This window comes from Leucoraja erinacea, chromosome 27, assembly GCF_028641065.1.
Source record: "Leucoraja erinacea ecotype New England chromosome 27, Leri_hhj_1, whole genome shotgun sequence".
NCBI lineage: Eukaryota > Metazoa > Chordata > Chondrichthyes > Rajiformes > Rajidae > Leucoraja > Leucoraja erinaceus.
Window position 1 is genome coordinate 10,806,351 of NC_073403.1, and position 20,326 is coordinate 10,826,676.

Genomic DNA, 20,326 nt, shown 5'->3' on the forward strand with positions numbered 1-20,326 from the left:
GCGGTATTCCTCGAAGTTACTTCTTGCTTCCCAGTGTTCACTATTGGAGTTAAGCTCTTTTATCGCACAATGGTAGAAACTATTTTTTAGTCTACCAGTGCGAGCCTGCAGAGACCTGAATCGCCTCCCGGAGGGTAGCAGAGTAAAAAGGTGGTTGGCAGGGTGGGATGTGTCCTTCTTGATATTTATGGCCATGCGCAAGCATCGGGCCTTGTATATGTCATCCAAGGAAGGCAGGTTAGCGTTTGTAATGCGCTACGCAGTTTTTATAATTCCCTGCAGCGCCCTCCTCTCAGCCACGGTGCAGCTGGCAAACCACACCAGGATTCCATAGGTGAGGATACTTTCCACGGCGTATCAATAGAAGGACAGCAGCAGCGGCTGTGAGACGTTAGCTCTCTGTAGAGACCTTAGGAAATACTACCGCTGATGAGACCTCGTCACGAGAGTGACGGTGTTCATTTGCCATTTGAGGTCCTGGGAGATGTTTATTCCCAGGAACTTAAAGTCGTTGACTCTCTCCACCATGTCTCCTTTGATATATAAGGGAGCAGGTTCCTCTCTCCTCTTCCTCCTGAAGTCAATGACAAGTTCTTTTGTCTTTGATGGGTTTAGTACCAGGTTGTTTTTGGTACACCAGACGGTCAGTTTTTGGACTTCATCCCTGTAGGCAGACTCGTCATCGTTGTTTATCAGTCCCACCACAGTCGTGTCGTCCGCAAACTTGATGATCCTGTTTGTACTGTGTGTACATCTTTCATGAGCTCCATTACATTATTATTGCCATGTTCCTGATCAGGAAATATTTGTTTCACTTGTTTTCTGAATCGTATTTCTTTGTTATGATGCCCAGAATTTTCATACAGCTCATTGTTCACCAACGTACCGAGTCTGCACTTAGATTTAACACATTTTCTAGAAGCAACTCTTTCACTGAAAACATCTTCAGACTCGTTACACAGTTCAAGGTCGTTTGGCTAAAAGTAAATCACAAGCCACACTCAGAATAAACCCCTACAACACAAATGCAGAAAACATTATAATCACATTCAATGCCTAGTGCTTAGAAAGTAATTGAAACAGGAAATATCAACCTGTAACTATCTTTCAGGGCAATTAAACAAAAAGAAAACCAATTGCATGTAAAAATTAATATTCATATTAAAGCATCAAATATGAAATGACAAAAATATGTAAAATGGATTCCATTGAAATGTAGTTTCTGAACCCAGGGTGTAACTTGGCACAGGTTCAGTTGCAGGTTCCCTTGATTAAGTGTTGGGAATTTGCAGGAAATTTATGAATGAACATTTATACACTCTGGTGCATGTCACTTTGGTAGTGAATTTCAAGTAGACCCACGTGGTTGCAGGCGTATCCAGCTTAAAATTGAATGGGTAAACTTAGTACTGCAAAGAACCACTATATTCATTTAAATGAATATTCATTGAAACGTGCACTCGTGATTATGTACTATATTTACTGAAACTCACCAGATGGCTTGTTATATAACCTCTGGATTGCTTGTCCAATGTAACGAAAGTTAATTTCGATAGTTTGTTTCCATTTTACATTTGGAAGTTTTGATTTTACATTCCTTATTGTTTTTGTAAGAAGTAAATCTATCAAAGTGACTAAATTAAACTCTATATATCTGGATATTTATGGCAAGGAGCCAAAAAAAGAATTCCTGCCTAGTTGATAAAGTGTCATCCCTCAATTTCTGGCCCACATTGGATTCTTGAATGCAGATTATGCTCCATGTTCTGGTAGAACTCAAGTTGAGGATTACAGTCCTGTTCTACTAGTTTTGCTCTCAATTAAGAATGTATTTAAAAAACATTGTCATTGCCAAAGTGTTGACATGCAGTCATAAGTCGCATTTAAATTTACTAACAATGAACTGCTATAAATATCTCAGTGAATCATCTCATTGTAACTTCTTCAAATTGCATTCCAAATAGTTAGTCAACCTTTTTTAAATTTGCTTTTCCCCAAAGACAAACAAGCAAAAAGATAAATTATACTGCAATTAGACAAAATATTGCAAGACAGTAAAAAAAAAAAGATAAGAATGTCACACCTACAGTTGTACAAAGGTGGTCCATAGTGTTCTGTTGTTAAGGTAGGATTAGGGTTTGGGGGTTGGTTCAAAAACCTGATAGTTCTAGGAAAGTAGCTGCTCCTTAACTTGGTGGTGTGTGACTTCTGTGAGATGCTAGCAACATGAAGATGTCATGGTGGGGATCCTTGATGATAGATGCCACTCCCTGAGGCAGCACCTTATGTAGGTGCTTTTAATAACCATATAACCATATAACAATTACAGCACGGAAACAGGCCATCTCGACCCTTCTAGTCCGTGCCGAACACATAATCTCCCCTAGTCCCATATACCTGCGCTCAGACCATAACCCTCCGTTCCCTTCCCATCCATATAACTATCCAATTTATTTTTAAATGATAAAAACGAACCTGCCTCCACCACCTTCACTGGAAGCTCATTCCACACAGCTACCACTCTCTGAGTAAAGAAAGAAGTTCCCCCTCATGTTACCCCTAAACTTCAGTCCCTTAATTTTTTGATGTTCTCATGTCATGTCCCCTTGTTTGAATCTTCCCTACTCTCAGTGGGAAAAGCTTTTCCACGTCAACTCTGTCTATCCCTCTCATCATTTTAAAAACCTCTATCAAGTCCCCCCTTAACCTTCTGCGCTCCAAAGAATAAAGCCCTAACTTGTTCAACCTTTCTCTGTAACTTAGTTGCTGAAACCCAGGCAACATTCTAGTAAATCTCCTCTGTACTCTCTCTATTTTGTTGACATCCTTCCTATAATTAGGCGACCAAAATGGTACACCATACTCCAGAATTGGCCTCACCAATGCCTTGTACAATTTTAACATTACATCCCAACTGTGATGTAATGGTGGGAACAGCTGTGCATTGATAGATTGGGCTGAGTCCACCACTCTGCAGTCTCTTGCATACCACCACTCTCTGCAGTCTCTTGCATATCTGTTCTTTGAAATGGCCACATCAGGACATGATACAACCAGTCAGTCATTTTCGATGGATATTTGTCGAAGTTTGAGAGAGTATCCGGTGACATGCTAAATTTCTTTAAGTTTCTCATAAAGTAGAGACACTGGCATGCCTTCTTCACGGTATGTAAGATGGAGGGTATCTCAATTGCCAATATTACTATGATTGTAGGAACCGTATAACCGGACAATGCTTGGTAATGACTTGCGTTACGGGCATTTAGTCCTTTCCACACGTCACAAGAGAAAGGAAACCTTGATATATAATTCTGACTAAAATTGGGTCCCACAGAGATGAGAAATTAAAAAAGGAAACTATTTACAAAGAATTTAAAGGGACCCTGGAGATAAAATCTTCCTTTTGTCTACAAGCAAACGTTTGTTGCATAATTCAAGTTTAAAACTAGATATTAGCAGAGAAGATCTGTGTAATGTTTTGTACCATGAAACATGATAGGGCCAGTAGGCTAATCAGTATTTACTTTAATGCAAGGAATTTCACAGATAAAACAGATGAGCTGTGAATCCCATAGGATTATGATATTATTGTGGAAATATTGTTGATGGAAGGGAAAGAATGGCAGCTCAGTGTTCTAGCATACATACATTGCAAGCAGAACAGATGCAGCATTCGCAATCGGGGACAGTAGTACTTCGAAAAGATGTTGTATGGGAAATTGGCCATTGAGGCTACAGGGCGTGTCCCACTTGGGCATTATTTGCACGTCATTTACACGACATCGTTTACGCGTCACGATGCATGACACATGGGTCGTGACGCGCATGGCACATGGTGAGATGTGGTGGCGTTGGCAGTCGCGTGTGGCGCCCCAGGATTTTGGGATTCACAAAATCTTCGCGTGCCACCTGCATGATGCAAATGATGCCCAAGTGGGACAGGCCCTTCACTGGATGGAAATTAGGAATAAGAAAGGGATGGTCACTTTGGATAATACCATAGGCCTCTCAATAGTCCGCGCAAAGTAGAAGTAAAATTGCAATCACTGAGCCAAGGACAAGAATTTATCCAGTCGCTCAGTTTTAAGATTTTGTTTGAAACATGCCAAAGTGCTTTATAGAATTATTCTCTTTCTGAAAGACCTGGGCACCTGTGTCATGGATGATCGTATTTGCGGGAAGTGTCATCAACGAGAGCAGCTTGAGCATTGAATTGGAGTAGCATCTACAATCACTACTGTGCATCTGCGAGGTTAAAAGCTATGTGGATAATGTGTTTGGGAGGCTGCCACATTTCAGCTGAAGAATGTGCATGCAGACTTAATTAGCAAAATTAACATGAAACGCAACATTAAAAGGATACAAAGAGTACACTAGCTAAAGTAAATCTTAGTCTCTTGGAGAATGACAAAGTAGACTGCTTAGTCTAACCTGTCTTTGGGAAAATGCTATGATTATTAAGATAGTGAAATAGTAGTAAATAATCATCCTACTAGTTCCACTATTTGCAGCCTTGTATCCCTTTGTTATCTCCTTTTCCCAGGCAACACTGGCCCATTATGGGCTCTCCCTTCCTTGGTCATCTGTTGCCAGCCCTGATTTGTTCTGACCTTTTCCTACCTCCAGTTCTTCCCCACCCCCCTCTCACTCTGAAGAAGGGTTCCGACCCAAAACATCTCTTTCTCTAGAGATGCTGCCTGATCTGCTGAGTTACTCCAGTACTGTGTGTATAATGTGGAATGATATGCGGTTATCTACTTAAGAAAGAATAAAATGACAAATTATTATTTAAACGGATCTAGACTGCAAAATGCCCTGATAAGAAATGATCTGAGATTTACGAAGATAAAGTTCAACTTTATATATTTTTTAAAACCATTTAATGAATATTTTCCTTCACTTTGTCATTAATACATAGGTCTACCGACGAAACTGGTATGAATTTTATGAAATAGCTATGGGAATCATCAGAAAGGCATGTCTTCTCTCTGTCAGGTTACCAGAAATTATTGCACAAATTGTTAGAGGAGGAAGAACAGATTATTTTACTTGTGTAATTTAGCAGATGTTGTACATGGTTGACATCATTGCCCTGCAATTGAACACAGAAGTAATACACACCTCACGGGCTTGTTCAATTCTGACTCGCTACCTTATTTAAATCGTGTAGCATTGCACCAGGCAATTTTAGAAACAAGCCACTGATTGTAAGTGTTCAAGGAGTAGACATGTACCGAGACAATTGTGTTTATGTGAGATTTTCAATGAGGTTCAAAATTAAATGCTGTCAGTTCAATCAAACATCACTTGGTGGGTTTACTTAAGGGAAAAAAAAGATATTGTGCATTCAGGCAGTTATAAAATGAAGAAATGTAAAATGAATGCAATACCCAGAATTTTTTTAGGAAACTGGTTGATTATATAGTGAAAATAATATCTACATACGTATGGTTCAACATTTTAACACTGCTGTTGTCCTCATAAAGATATTCCGGATGTCAATTTGTTTTAAATGGAAAACCCACTGGCCTGAATTTTGTGATAATAGTGCAAAAACTGGCTATTGTGAGGAAAATATAAAATAGAACATTTTTTAATAGAAAAAAAAAATTTCTTGAAACAATCAAACAACAACTCAACAGCAGCGGAACAACAACGGAACACTGAGTCACTCGTGTCCTTCAATGTAACAGCTTACTGGTGAAGCTTGTTGGGAATTTCTTCTTACAACAAATGTATTTAAATGTCTATGGCCCTTGGTGCCATTGTGGAATCACAACTCGAGGCGAAGTCTGGTGAGCTCGCTGGCAGCATGCCTTTACATCATCAATAAACCCGCAATTCTATCCTAATCTGCAACTAGCTGTCAACAATATTTTGGAACTAGCTGTTCTTCTTAGTACTGAAAACAAGAATTATTTATATAATCATAAACTGAGTTGGTCTCAAATGTCTCTAAGAAAGTCACAATTTCTTCCCAGCTGTTATCAGGCAACTGAATGATGTCTCCCCCTTTGGATCACACAGTCCCTAGCCAACTATCGGAAACACCCTGCTTGATGTCATCTCTTGCCAGCCCTGATTTGTCCTGGTCTTTTCTTGCTTCCCTCCCCACCCCCAGTTCCATGACCCGAACCATCACCTATCTATTTTCGCCAGAGATGCTGCCTGACCCGCTGAAATACTCCAGCATTTTGTGTCTATCTTTGGAATGACCCAGCATCTGCAGTTCATTTTTATTACATCATAAATCATCTGTTCTTCTTCAGGTCCTACTGTCTTTCGTCTATTTCTAGGATTTGTAGTTTAAATTTCAAATGTCCAGCAGTGTTTACTTTTTCTTTTGATATGGAACAAGCTATCAGTTTAAACTATTTGAAATAAAGTGATTGGTTTATTGATGACTGTTGTCCATGCAGCAGATTTTTCTCCATCTTGGCCTCTGTCATTTTAGAAGGACGCATTAACAATAGAAATGTGCTTGTTTGTTGCCCCTCTACTTAAAGCAAAACTGTGATTCTTGTTTTCATTATGCCATATAGTTTGACCAATTTGTTTTTTAAAACTAGGGAAATTTAAAATTTACAATGGACGGTGACGCCACTATCATCGAAAGCAGTAAGCTGCTGTCAGTGATTGCAGAACTGCTCTCAACAAAAACTGATGCGGTAGAAAAGGCCTTGTTATATCGTACCGTAGCTACAGGACGTGATGTGATTGACAAACAACACACAGATCAGGAAGCCAGCTATGGACGGGATGCATTCGCTAAGGTAATATCATTGAAAGTAAGACTTTCTTGCAATAGCGATTTGTACATTGTTCAAAACACATCTCTGATGGTCTGTTTGCCAGTAGTGGTCACATTTCACAACCTTTTACTTGTTAGTTCAGCATGAACATTTATAGCTGCATCCACAATGATTACTTTGACATCTATTCCTATACTAACATCTACGAAAGCTTGTATTTGTCTAACAGCTGTGGTCTGACATGCTTAAAACTCATTAAATAAAGCGTACCTAGAATCAGAAATAGATGGTAAAATACGCACCACTCTAAAATGAAAAGATTTTGATGCTTAGAATGAAGCATTTTGAGGTGATGAGGTAATCATAGTAGTACAGCACAAAAAAAACCAGATCCTTTGGCCCACCTTGTCCACCCTGTCCATTGTATCCATCTGCATTAAACTTTCTTGCCCCATAGGGTGTGCAGCCTTCTACGCCTTGAGTGTATCTGCCTCCACCACCTCTTCAGATAATGCATTCCAGACGCCAGCCACTTGTGTGGAAAAAGTTGGCCTTCAGGTTCCCTTCACTGCCTTATCCATCTGTCCTAGCACTTATAAGGATCTATGGACTTGAACCTGAAGGTACCTATATTTATCAACATTTCCCAAGGCCACACTATTTACTGTATATGCCCTACCTTTGTTGACTTTCCCATTATGCACCAATTTGCGTTTATCAGGATTAATCTCATTTGGCTTGCACTGTCCAACTTTCAGTTGATCTATATCATACCGTTTGTCTTCAGCAACCTTTTCTACTGCATCTTGTTTTAACATCATCTACAGATTTGGTGGGTTAGTGGTGGCGCCTAACGGCAGCGGCTCGACTACAGTCGTCTGTCTTTTTTTTATTTTTGTCTTGTTAAATGTATGTCTTGAGTTAGATTTTATTATTTTTTTTAGCTGTGTATATGTGGGGGGTGGTGGGGGGGCTGTGGGGGAAACCGTTTTAAATCTCTTCCCTGTGCGGAGACCCGACTATTCCCTGTCGGGTCTCGGATGCCGTTGGGCCTAACATCGTGGAGCCGGCGGCGACCTCCGGCCAGGACTAACCTGAGGGCTCCAATTGCAGAGCCTGCGGAACTGACATTGCGGAGCTGGCAAACTTCGGAGCGGGAAGAGCTGTGGTGGCGCGCGGCTGCGACCCGACTTTTGGAGTTCGGAGGCACCGGCCGCAGACTCGGTGGACGGGAACATCGGAAGCTCGCAGGTCCCTGGTGGAAGACCGCTTTTCCGAGCTCCGCAACGGCGACTTCTCCCGCTGGAATCGCGGGTTTAAGGACATGGAGCCAGGGCCTAACATCGCCCGGCGTGGCTTAAATGGCCTCAGGACTTACCATCGCCCGCCGGGGGCTTTAACATCGGAGCCCCAGTTTGCCTCGACACTGCAGTTGGACTGCTGGACCACGGGAGAAGGAACAAAGGGAAGAGATAAAGACTTTGCCTTCCATCACAGTGAGGAGATGTTGGAGACTCACTGTGATGGATGTTTATGTAAACTGTGTTAAGTGTGGGTCTTGGATTGTTTTGTAATGTAAAAAACTGTAGAAATGATATTTCGTTCAAACCTAGGTTTGAATGACAATAAATTGCATTCTATTCTATTTTGTTCTATTTACTTATCATACCTTGTAGCTCCAAGTTGCTCATGTTTATCACAAATATCAAGGGAATTCTGGGTTGAATCTGGCAGCCTGGACTCTTAACATTCTGGACTAGCCTAGCTTGTGGCAGCTTGTCAAAGATCTTACTTCTCAAGATACTACTTTAGTAAAAGAATATGTAAAAGAGTATGTGTGTTATGATTGTGTTTATAATTTGTTTGGTTGTTTGTCTTTTGCACAAAAGTCCGCGAGCATTGCCACTTTCATTTCACTGCACATCTCGTATGTGTATGTGACAAATAAACTTGACTTGACTTGACTAGCAAGAGGGTGATTAATCTGTGGAATTCGTTGCCACAGACGGCTGTGGATGCCCAGATATTAGGTATTTTAAAGTGGAAATTGATAGGTACTTGATTAGCAATTGCATCAAAGATTATGGGGAGAAAGGAGGGGAATGGGGCTGAGAGGGAAAAATAGATCAGCCACAAACGAATGGCGAGTAGACTCGATGGCCCGAATGGCCTAATTCTGCTCCCACGTCTTATGGTCTAACGTTTGTATAGACAACCTGCATTCCCCTCTTCAATAGGCTTAGTTATCTCCTCAAAAATTCAATCAAATTTGATGATGGCCTGCAAACAAAGCAATACATACTATTCTAATTAATCCATGATTTCCAAATGAAGATAAAACCTGTCTTTGAGAATTTATTTCTTCATAATTTTCCTTTCCATCGATGTAAGATTCGCAGACCTGTCATTATCTGTTATCGCTGCTACATCTTTGCTATCCTCCAGTAAGCCAGTGCTTTGTGCATGGGTAAGGAAGGTACAATAATGCCCATTCGTGGCCCACAGTCCCCTCCTTTGCTTCCCTTAGCAACAGGATGCAGGTCATCAAGGCCTGGTAATTTGTCTACCTTTATGCTTCCCAAAGCATAGCACCTCCTCTTTCCTCAGGACTAAAAAAAGAGTTAGGAAAATACTTCAGAACATCACAGTTCCTCAAACAGAATATTACTCTTCCATATCCTCGGTGAATACATGCGAGTAATATTCACTTTAGACATCACTCGGCCCTACAGACAGATTGCCTCTGGTCCTGAAGGAAGCCTACTCTTTTCCTAATTACTCACTTCACTTAATACACTTAGAGATTGCCTTGGGCTGCACCTTAATCTTGTTTGGCAATTATATTTCAAGGCTCCTTTCTTAATTAATTTTTAAAGTTATTTCCTACACTTGCTATCTTCGGCAGAGTTTAGTCATTTTTTTATTTGCCTGAATCTGCCATACAGTTTATTTTTCAATCTTCTAATTCCTTAGCAGCCCTTATCATCCATGGTTCCCTAATCTTGCCATCCTTACCTTTCACTCAAGGTAACTCTGTACTCTTGCTATATTTCCCTTTTTAAACAAAACCTCCCACTTTTGGATGCTTTGCTCGAAAGTGGATGCTTCCAGTTTACTTACGCCAGATTCTGTCATATGTCACTGAAATTGGCCCTTTGAGTCCCTAACTTGCGAACCCTCTTTTTTCTCACTTCGTCACTGTCTAGAAACCTTGCTGAATTATGATCACTGATCCCAAAGTGCGCACCCACTGACAGTTCTACCATTACTCTGGCTTCATTTTGCAAGATTAAATCCAGTCATGCCCCTTCTCACTGACCTATATGCATATTAGCTCAAATCCACTCTCAAATGCACTTCACAAATTCTAACCTATCTAAGACCCTTCCAAGTAAGGCACGCAGTCAATAATTGGGAAGTTAAAATCCTATTGTGTATGGCAATAAAGTATTCCGCATTTTCCACTGCACATATTGATAAGTACTGTTATTGATCCACATGCACACACATTTACAACTATTATGACCTATAACTATAGAATATTATGGCGCAAAAAAATTACTAATTGTACGTATCAATTCTTAGTCACTTTTTAGTATTTTAGTGTATTGTTTAAAAAAAAAGGAATTATTTTAATTTTAATTTTAACAGGCTTTCTGTTAGATAGTAATTGACAAATTATTTCTCGAGCAAAGTTCTGTCCCTGTTCCTTCTGTGGTATATGACAATCTGTAATTTTTTTAAAAATTGCAATATCTTTTGATAAACAACAAAAGTGGCATTGAAAATTCCTATTACAAATGAAAATCAAAATCTAGTTCGGAACCACTCACTTATAAGTTAATAATTGCAGCTCATAAGTGCTGAATAGCAATAAATCTGATGCCATTAAGGTCTCGGGCAAGAGGTTGATTACATCAAGTTTATTCCAATTCTAGGAAAATAGAACCAATTTTAGAGGGCCTCCAGGAAAGTGACTTATGGAAGTAGGGGCAGAACAGCGATTATAGGTAATGAAGCTGCTGCCTCAGCTCCAGTAAACTCAGTTAAATCTTGATGCTATCTATGTGGAATTTGCACGTTCTCCGTGTGTCCATGTGTTGCCTCTACAGTTTCTCCACCACATCACAGGGACACGAGACTTGAAGGTTGTATAATGGGACGCATTTAACGCATTTGATTTGGCGGTGGATGATTTGTTTAGTGGGTCAGCCAAAAAAAAGTAACCAGGATTTTGATACGAAATAAGCAAAAACAAAAGGCAATGAGAATCAATTTTTTTTCAAGCAAAGCAATACAATATATTGCATAAACATTTAAATGTTCGGCACAGACATTGAGGGCCAAAGGGTCTGAACTTGTGCTGTGCTGTTCAATGTTCTATGAAAGTAATGCTGCAGGAAAACTCGGTAAGGATGTAACAATGGCTTAAAAACAAAATAGTGGCATAAAATATCTCAGAGGGAGTGGAGTGGTGCCAGTTGCTCTGGTCCATGTAGACATGGATTGGACATGGGTCGGACAAGGAAAGAGGTTTTGCTGAGAAATTTTGAGCAGCTCAGAAAATTGAAAAGCAGAATCACAAAATATTATGTTCTCTGGATTGTGCGTAAATTCTCACGGGATAAATCGGATTAGAGAAGTAAATATATGGCTCAAAGGTTTCTGTGGTAGAAATGGATTCTGGTACTGGTAATGGAGGAAGAGGGGACATTGGGACAAGCTTCAATTGAATCTAGAACACAGTACAAAGAAGAATGCAGAACAAAAATAGGTTCTTGGGGCCCAACGTGCCTGTGCCAACCATAATGCTAGTTTAAACTAATCCCGCTTGCCTGCACATGATCAGTGCCACTCTATTCCCTGCCTGTTCATGTCTCTGTGCGATTGCCTCATAAATGTTGATATTATATCTGTTTCTACCATCTCCCCAGGCTTTTCTAAAGCTAACTATCATACAACAATCTGTTAAATTAAAAGGAATGGGAATAGAAGGGCTGCTTCCAGACGCAATCAGTAGATTGAATAGCGACCAACTGCAGTAGTTTCTGTGATTCACTGTGGAATGTGGAGTGAAATTATTGACCAGTTTTTAATTTTTAATTTCCCTGAACACACCATCCAGGCCAAATTGAAAAAGAAAGATGACAATTAACAAATAGTTGACAAATACATAATTGTATTTACTTTTTGTTTGCATTTGTATTGTAGGCAATATATGATCGGCTTTTCTGTTGGATTGTTAACCGAATCAATGATATCATTGAAGTTAAGAATTATGATGCCAGAATCCATGGGAAAAATACAGTTATTGGTGTCTTGGATATCTATGGCTTTGAGATTTTCGATGACAACAGGTATGTGTTAAAAAATCAGTTTATAAGAAAATTAATGTGCTCTATTGTACTTAAATCTGTGGAAAATTAATTCAATTTTATTTTTATTGCTTTAGTTATCAGAGCACAGGGTTTAGGTTGTCAATTGTGTCCCTTGAAATTGATTATTTGAGCTAATATTTTCAAGGTAATTGGAGTGCTTCTAGTACTTATCAACTAGCGGTTAGTAAGATTAAAGTAGGTAATTTCGGGCACTACTAATGATTACTGTATTTTTATATCTGCAGTTTAGAACAGTTTTGCATCAACTATTGCAATGAGAAGTTACAACAGCTCTTCATCCAGCTTGTACTGAAGCAAGAACAGGAAGAGTACCAGCGTGAAGGCATCCCCTGGAGACATGTAAGGACAAAACATGTTTATTTCAGTTCACGCTTGTCTGATTGCAATGAAGACCTGGGTCAAAGGGAGGCCTTCCCTCAATATAATGCCTGTTCTGTGTAGGAAGGAACTTCAGATGCTGGTTTAAACTGAAGATAGACACAAAAAGCTGGAGTAACTCAGCGGGACAGGCAACATCTCTGGGGAGAAGGAATGGGTGACGTTTCAGTTCGAGACCCGAAAAATCAAACATTCCTTCTCTCCAGATATGCTGCCAGTCCCGCTGAGTTACTCCAGCTTTTTGTGTCTATAATGCCTGTTCTCCCCGTGTGAGCTTGCCAATGTCTTGTCAGGGGCATTGCAATGATTCTCTTCAACAGGGAATTTTATCTTTGCTTTTTAGTTGTCATGTACTTTACAATTTTAATGTAGGAAATAACACAGTAAGCTCCCACAAACAACAGTGGGGATAAATGATGAGATGATTGGTTGTACTGACATGAGCTGAAGAATAAATTTGTTGGAATAAAGTTGCCGATGCTATTGACTAAGATCTGCTGGTATGCATGGAAGATCACTATCCCATCCCTCTCTGTAGATTGACTACTTCAACAATCAGATAATTGTGGATTTAGTAGAACTGCAACACAAGGGGATCATTTCGATTCTTGATGATGCCTGCGTTAATGTGGGAAAAGTTACCGATAAGATGTTTTTGGATGCTCTGAACAACAAACTGCAGAAACATGCTCATTATACCAGCCGGAAGGTAAGTATTATTTGGTGTAATAGCTAGAAGAAGATTGTGGGACAGTTCAAATTGTGTATATGATTTTTTTTTAAAAAGAGAGATTTTGGTAAAATGCCACATTAGTTTACAAATTAAAATTCAAAATCTTAGAGGCAAATATTGAAGTTAGAAAATAATTGGCCACGGGCAAAGAAGAAAATACGTTTACCTCGGGTTCACTGCAAGCATTCTTGGTTCTTGGTTTCTTGGTCCTCCAAAATATTCCAAATGGAATTTAAACTGGAGGGGGTTATTGGTGTTCTTGATGTAGGTTAAATACCTAGACTCTGAGAGATGGGTCATGATTTTAAATTTTGTAGATGACATAACATTTGTTAATTTTATTACCAATTTCCATCTCAGGAACCTTCTCTGAACACCCTCTAATGCTGGTATTTTCTCTCCTTGGTGAAGGAGATCAACATTGTATGCAGTATATGTAGTGTCATGATGACCAAGTAAACCTGTGGCTTCTAGCTTTCTTTCCTCCCACCCCTGCAATTAGTCTGAAAAAAGGATCCAAGCCGAATGCCGTCGACCTGCTGAGTTACTCTAGCATTCGTAACAAGGTTTCTCTACTATATTATATACTATCCTTTTTGAAAGCTAGGTTAATATTCCATTTGCCTTCCTAGTTAGTTACCATACCTGCATACTAAATTTTTGGAGATAGACACAAAAGCCTGGAGTAACTCAGCGGAACAGGCAGCATCTTTGGAGAGAAGGATTTGGGTCGAGACCCTTCAGACTTCTGGCTTGTTCAAGGAGGCCCAGATTATTTAGCATCATAATATTATTCTGCTTTTCCCTTCTTTCAATTAAAAAGTGGATAATCTCACATTTTTCAAGTTTATATTCCAGCTCCTAAATTTTTCCCCATCACATTTTCCTATCTACAGTACTCACCATAATGTTTGGGACAAAGACCCATCATTTATTTATTTGCCTCTGTACTCCACAATTTGAGATTTGCAATTTAACAAAAATCACATGTGGAAAAAGTGCACATTGTCAGATTTTAATAAAGGACATTTTTATACATTTTGGTTTCACCATGTAGAAATTACAAACAAAATTGACTTTGACTTTAGTCCCCCCCATTTTAGGGCATCATAATGTTTGGGACACAGCAATGTGATGTAAATGAAAGTAGTCATGTTTAGTATTTTGTTGCATATCCTTTGCATGCAATCACTGCTTGAAGTCTGCGATTCATGGACATCACCAGTTACTGGGTGTCTGCTCTGGTGATGCTCTGCTAGACCTGTATTGCAGCAATCGTTAGCTAATGCTTGTTTTGGGGGCTAGTCCCCTTCACCTTTCTCTTCAGCATATAAAAGGCATGCTCAATTGGGTTCAGATTGGTTGATTGACTTGGCCACACAAGAATTGACAATTTTTTGCTTTGAAAAACTCAATTTGAAAAACTTTAGCAGTATGTTTGGGATCAATGTCTTGCTGTAGAATGAACCGCCGGCCAATGAGTTTTGAGGCATTTGTTTGAACTTGAGCAGATAAGATGTGTCTATACACTTCAGAATTCATTATGCTGCTACCATCAGCAGTTGTATCATCAATGAAGATAAGTGAGCCACTAACTTCAGCAGCCATACATGCCCAGGCCATAACACCCCTACCACCGTGTTTCACAGATGAGGTGGTGTGCTTTGGCTCTTTGGCAGTTCCTTCTCTCCTCCTCCTCTTTGCTCTTGCCATCACTCTAATATGTTGATCTTCGTCTCATCTGTGCACAAGACCTTTTTCCAGAAATGTGGTTACTCTTTTAAGTACTTCTTGGCAAATTGTAACCCTATTTTTGCGGTGGTTTGCATTTTGCAGTGGAGCCTTTGTACTTCTGTTCATGAAGTCTTCTGTGGACAGTTCTGTCATCAGCTGTGGAGGTCTTCCTTGGCCTGCCAGTCCCTTTGCGATTAGTAAGCTCACCAGTGCTCTTTTCCTTCTGAACGGTGTTCCAAACAGTTGATTTTGGTAAGCCTAAGATTTGGCTGATGTCTCTAACAGTTTTATTCTGGTTTCTCAGTCTCATAATGGCTTCTTTGACTTTCATTGGCACAACTTTGGTCCTCATGTTGATAAACAGCAATAAAAGTTGGGGGGGGGGGATGTCTATGTATAAACACTGCTGTAATTTCTACATGGTGAAACCAAAATGTATACCCTTTAATAAAATCTGCCAATGTGCACTTTAACCTTATGTGATTTTTTTTTCTCTAATATAAATCACAAATTGCGGAGCACAGAGGCAAATAAATGATGGGGCTTTGTCCCAAACATTATGGAGGACACTGTATTCTTTATATTCTCCTCACAGTTTACTTTCACACATATTTTTGTAATTATGGTTATCATTGAGTCATATTCTATTATGCTCATCTGAAAAATGTACTGAACTAATATAAATATATGTGATTTTTTTTCAAGGATAACTCTGTATGAAGAGAATGTTAGTCTGAGATTTAATCAATGCCTTAATGAAATTTGTATGGCATTTAATGATAATCTTAAGGTCTGCATCTGAAGATATTTCATATGTTGTAAAGATCAAGGGATTATATAAATACTTTCATGTTGATCACCCATCCTACAAAATGCTTCCTGCTGAAATTGATGCTTTGAGTTTATGTAAAGGAAAGATTTAATGATACATTCATGTTAATGAAGTCTGTAATGAAGGGGTTATTCTGACCTGAGGATTGAAAGTTTTCTGACCTTGAACAATCTGTTGATGAGTTTTCTGCACCATCCTTTAGTATACAGAATATTTAATACATTGGATGTAATAACCTCTCTCCTAGTTTGTCAGTATTCTTGACAGAATACAGGAAGATCTTGTGTACTTTGGTCAAATCAAATCTATGCTGAAGCAACTAATTAAAAAATTGAATGAATATTAATGATTTGCCTGTTCAACATAGGCTCGTTACATGAATATGTAATTGTAATTTTCTTTCATAACCTCTGAGTAAACCGAATGCTTATAGCAGCAAATGATATGCTGAAAACGCTAATTGAATAATATCCTGCATGTGATGGTGACTTGAGTTGATTTGCAATGGAAAGTAGCTTAGTGAATGCAAGCTTATGTAATATTCCAGATATTTTAATCAAGAACAGGAAGGTTAAAATTGCAAAATGTGAATTGTTTAGTAAAATGTTACACTCATTGTTGATGCAATTATCTGTACATGAAACTGTTATAACAAATTTATTCTCTGAAAATGCTTCACTTTCAATTGGTGAAAACAGCTCTGCCAAATTTGATACAAAGTACTGGAGTAATTCAGTGGGTAATGAGCCCTGCAGATCAACTCAAATTTGGCATGTACGAGGAACTACTGATGCAGCTTTACAAAAAAAATGACATTCTTCAGACTGATCCAAAACATCACCTATCCATGCTCTCCAGAGATGCAACCTGACTTGCTGAGTTACTCTAGCACTTTGTTTGCAAACCAGCATCTGCCGTTCCTTGTCTGCCAAATTTGAGTTGCTTCTGCAGAGCTCATTATCAATGGCCACAGGTTATTTTCGAAAATTCAGTCGCATAGGAGCAAGCTCCCATAAATATTATTAAATTCAACGAATACCAGTCTTGGAAAAACAAAGTGTTTACATGTAACTTCCTTACTGTAATTGGATATCATTGGCTCAAGAACATAGGCTGACAGTTTCACTGCGGATGTCATGTAAGAGAGTTGCTTTGAAAATTGACAAGCAATCACTTCTATTTTCCAACAATGCTCTTTTAGACAATGTATCAGCCGCTGATACGTCAAGCCCACTGTATCTAGCACTAAAAGGTTTTTGGGACGTACTGGAGGTAAAAGCAGTTCTTAGTCAACTCTGCCTTTCTGCATGATTACTGTTGATCTGATCTTGATCTAAGTTCCACTTTACTTTGTTTCCCTAAACACCAGATTCCCCAATTGATGAAAAATGTCTCCCTTCCCTTAAATGAGTAATTTCCTCCTTATTCTGAAACGATCCTCTCAGCTCTTGTTTTCGAAACCATGACTAAAACTATCCATTCAAAATCTTACTGATAAAGTCTCCTCAGGTTCTCAAATGTTTCAATACGAATTGGATTATTAAGTCCATAAGTGATAGGAGCAGAATTAGGCCATTCAGCCCATCAAGCCTACTCTGCCATTCAATCATGGCTGTTCTATCTTTCCCTCTTAACCCCATTATCCCACCTTCTCCCCATAGCCCCTGACACCTTCTGTAATCAAGAATCTATCTATCTCTGGTTTAAAAATATCCATTGACTTGGACTCCACAGCCTACTGTAGCAATGAATTCCACAGATTCACCACCCTCTAACTCAAGATTATCAAAATACAAATTATTCTATACTTCAAATTGTTCAAATAGAAGTTGAGTAAAGGGCTAAGTTGGGGTACCACAGCTGAATCTGCGACCAACATAAATGTAAGAAAAAAATTAAAAGATTGAAGGTATTTAAAGCTGTGAGCAACTAATTTAAATCCAAGCAGGAATTGAAGCAAGAATTATCCTTTGCAAAGCTCATTACAAAACACATAAATATGTTATTGTATAAGAAGGAACTGCAGATGCTGGAAAATCGAAGGTAGACAAAAGTGCTGGAGAAACTCAGTGGGTGCGGCAGCATTTGTGGAGCGAAGGAAATACGCAACGTTTCGGGCCGAAACCGTTTCGGTCTGAAGAAGGATTTTGGCCCGAAACGTTGCCTATTTCCTTCGCTCCATAGATGCTGCTGCACCCGCTGAGTTTCTCCAGCACTTTTGTCTACCTAATATGTTATTGTACACTGCTTGTCTTGTTAGATTTGGATGTGTTTAGACTTCTTGTCTGTTATGGAATCTGTCATCATGGGCAGTAGACTAGTTCTCATTCCACTCCTTCCTGAAGGCGCAAGTTAATGCAGTAAATCAAAGTACAGAATTCACAAAAGGAAAACCTGATCTTTATCCATTATGAAGGCAGTAAATTAAAAAAAAAAACAAATGGAAAAAATAAAATCCAAATTGACCTTGTATTATGCTCATTCTTGTGAGATTGGCAGGTCTTTGATAGGGGTAAAAACTGTCAGTGACGTGCAAATTGTTTGCTCCATATCTACACAGGGATTAGATTACGTACTTATTGCTGGCCCAGATATTTTAGGCTCTTTTTAAAAAAAAGCCAGATAGCAGTTGTACAATGCAGGAGGACTGGAGTGAACTGAACCAATACTTTTTGTTATAACATTACATAGTGTGACTATGTAACAAATAGCAATGTATTCAATATTTTTGCAACATTTCCGTGGGGAAGGAACAGGATTTTAGTTCTGATCTGTTTTTAGGATTTTCGGATCCTTCAGTGACGAAGGAAGAGAACAGCTGAACTATTTTTGCTTGCCAACCCACTCTGGTGTAAGTCAGTGCTTTTTCCAGATAAATACAGCTATAACCCGTAAGGGCAGGCTTGGAAGGTTTATAAAATTCTTATGTTTTGCAATGAACCTGAAGAAAGAATGTTTCATCTGCTACCTGTAGAGAGTCATAACTACAGGGCATCTCCTAGCATTCTATGGTCTTTGGTGAAAGATGTGCTTCATTAGTTTCCAACTTTAAGGAAAAGCAGTGATGAAAATAACAGACTTGGAAGTCAATGTATTTAATTAACACTGCATTAGAGGATGAAGAAATAGCGCAATTGTTCTGCCATTTTGCTTCTGTATCTTGAGTTAACAACCTCACTCATGGAGAAGCAGTAAATAACGACTTGTAGGATGGGAAATTAATTCATGGCACTCCGGTGGATCAGCTTGAGGCTCATTAAATATGGTATCATCAGAATGTTTGGTGGGACTTGCTGCTTTGTCCTCCAAAAGTGACATAATGGTGGTTGGGTGGCTGTAATAACATTTAAACTGTCAGTCAAAGCAAAAATAGCAAATGTTGTAAATCTGAAATATAATTGAAAATGATGAAAATACTCAGCATGTCAGGCAGCATCTGTGGAGAGAAGAACCATTAGAATTAGTTAGAATACGATTGAACCATGAAATTGACCAGGTAGAGATTTTCATTGATGTGTCATAGAGAAATATTAAAGCTGTGCCAGTAATTTATTGCACCTTTTAGGTTGTGTTGTCTGCATCCTCCACAATCATAGTCAATGGGAATCAATTAAACTGAAATGGAAATATTGTCCATTTGTAAAATCAGTACAATTCTTGACACTTGCTGCTAAAAATTGTTGAATCATGATTCCTGGACAACAGGGATCCTCTTGCATTAGCTGTCGATAACCGACATCTGAAAGGAGAAAATTCACCACTGTTGATTGTGGGCTTCCATTTTTCCAAGAAGGTGGCAAATACTATCAGTTTAATGATCACAAAATCTGGGCTTATATAAGTGTTGAATTTTCAAAAGTGAGAGTAAAACGGCACGAACATAACCAGTGCCAATTTGAATAATTTTAGATTTTCATTAAATATTTTCTGCTATATCCAATTTCTAAACTATAAATAATCCTGTAGTCAACGAGAGTAAGAGCTCTTAGGGTGGAATCAATGAGTGTCACAGATATAATCACTGTAGTGATGTTGACTAATCGCAGTTGGGACAGTTATTCAGCACTGCAACTTGGACGACAAGCTAAATGAGTAATAAATATCAGTAACAGTTGTTGGTTGGTATCCAGTTACTTTTAATGAATGTGGTGTGTGGACATCCAACAAAAATGGGATTGGGGTTAGTCGCAATGCCCCCCTGTAAACGAGTAGCACAATTAAACATACTAGCCACATAAAAATGAGCATCTTGGACTAATTTGTGTAATTATACCCTAGCAGTTGAAAGAATAGCAAAATGCAAGAAATTGTAATGAAATCTTTATGCAAGCATGATTACTTATTATCTGGCAATGTTATCATCCAATCTATATTTAAAGTTGCTTGAATGATAAATCACAGCAGAGAATAAGACATGATAAATCATATCGCTAGATCATAATTATGATGCGAGTTAAAAATCAATATTTAATTTCAAGATACAGGAGCAGAAACATAG

The 20,326-nt window shown here is 38.9% G+C and overlaps 1 protein-coding gene across 4 annotated transcripts in view; it reads left to right on the forward strand.

Annotated features, from left to right (window-relative positions):
* The window catches only part of myo1d (myosin 1D), a 262,798-nt gene that overhangs the window by 53,075 nt on the left and 189,397 nt on the right, over window positions 1-20,326 (forward strand). For all 4 annotated transcript variants that reach the window (XM_055657021.1, XM_055657023.1, XM_055657022.1 and 1 more), the window contains exons 8-11: window positions 6,570-6,773; window positions 11,964-12,109; window positions 12,376-12,490; window positions 13,068-13,238. In XM_055657021.1, the coding sequence (XP_055512996.1) occupies window positions 6,570-6,773; window positions 11,964-12,109; window positions 12,376-12,490; window positions 13,068-13,238 (636 nt within the window). The remainder of the gene's footprint in view (window positions 1-6,569; window positions 6,774-11,963; window positions 12,110-12,375; window positions 12,491-13,067; window positions 13,239-20,326) is intronic.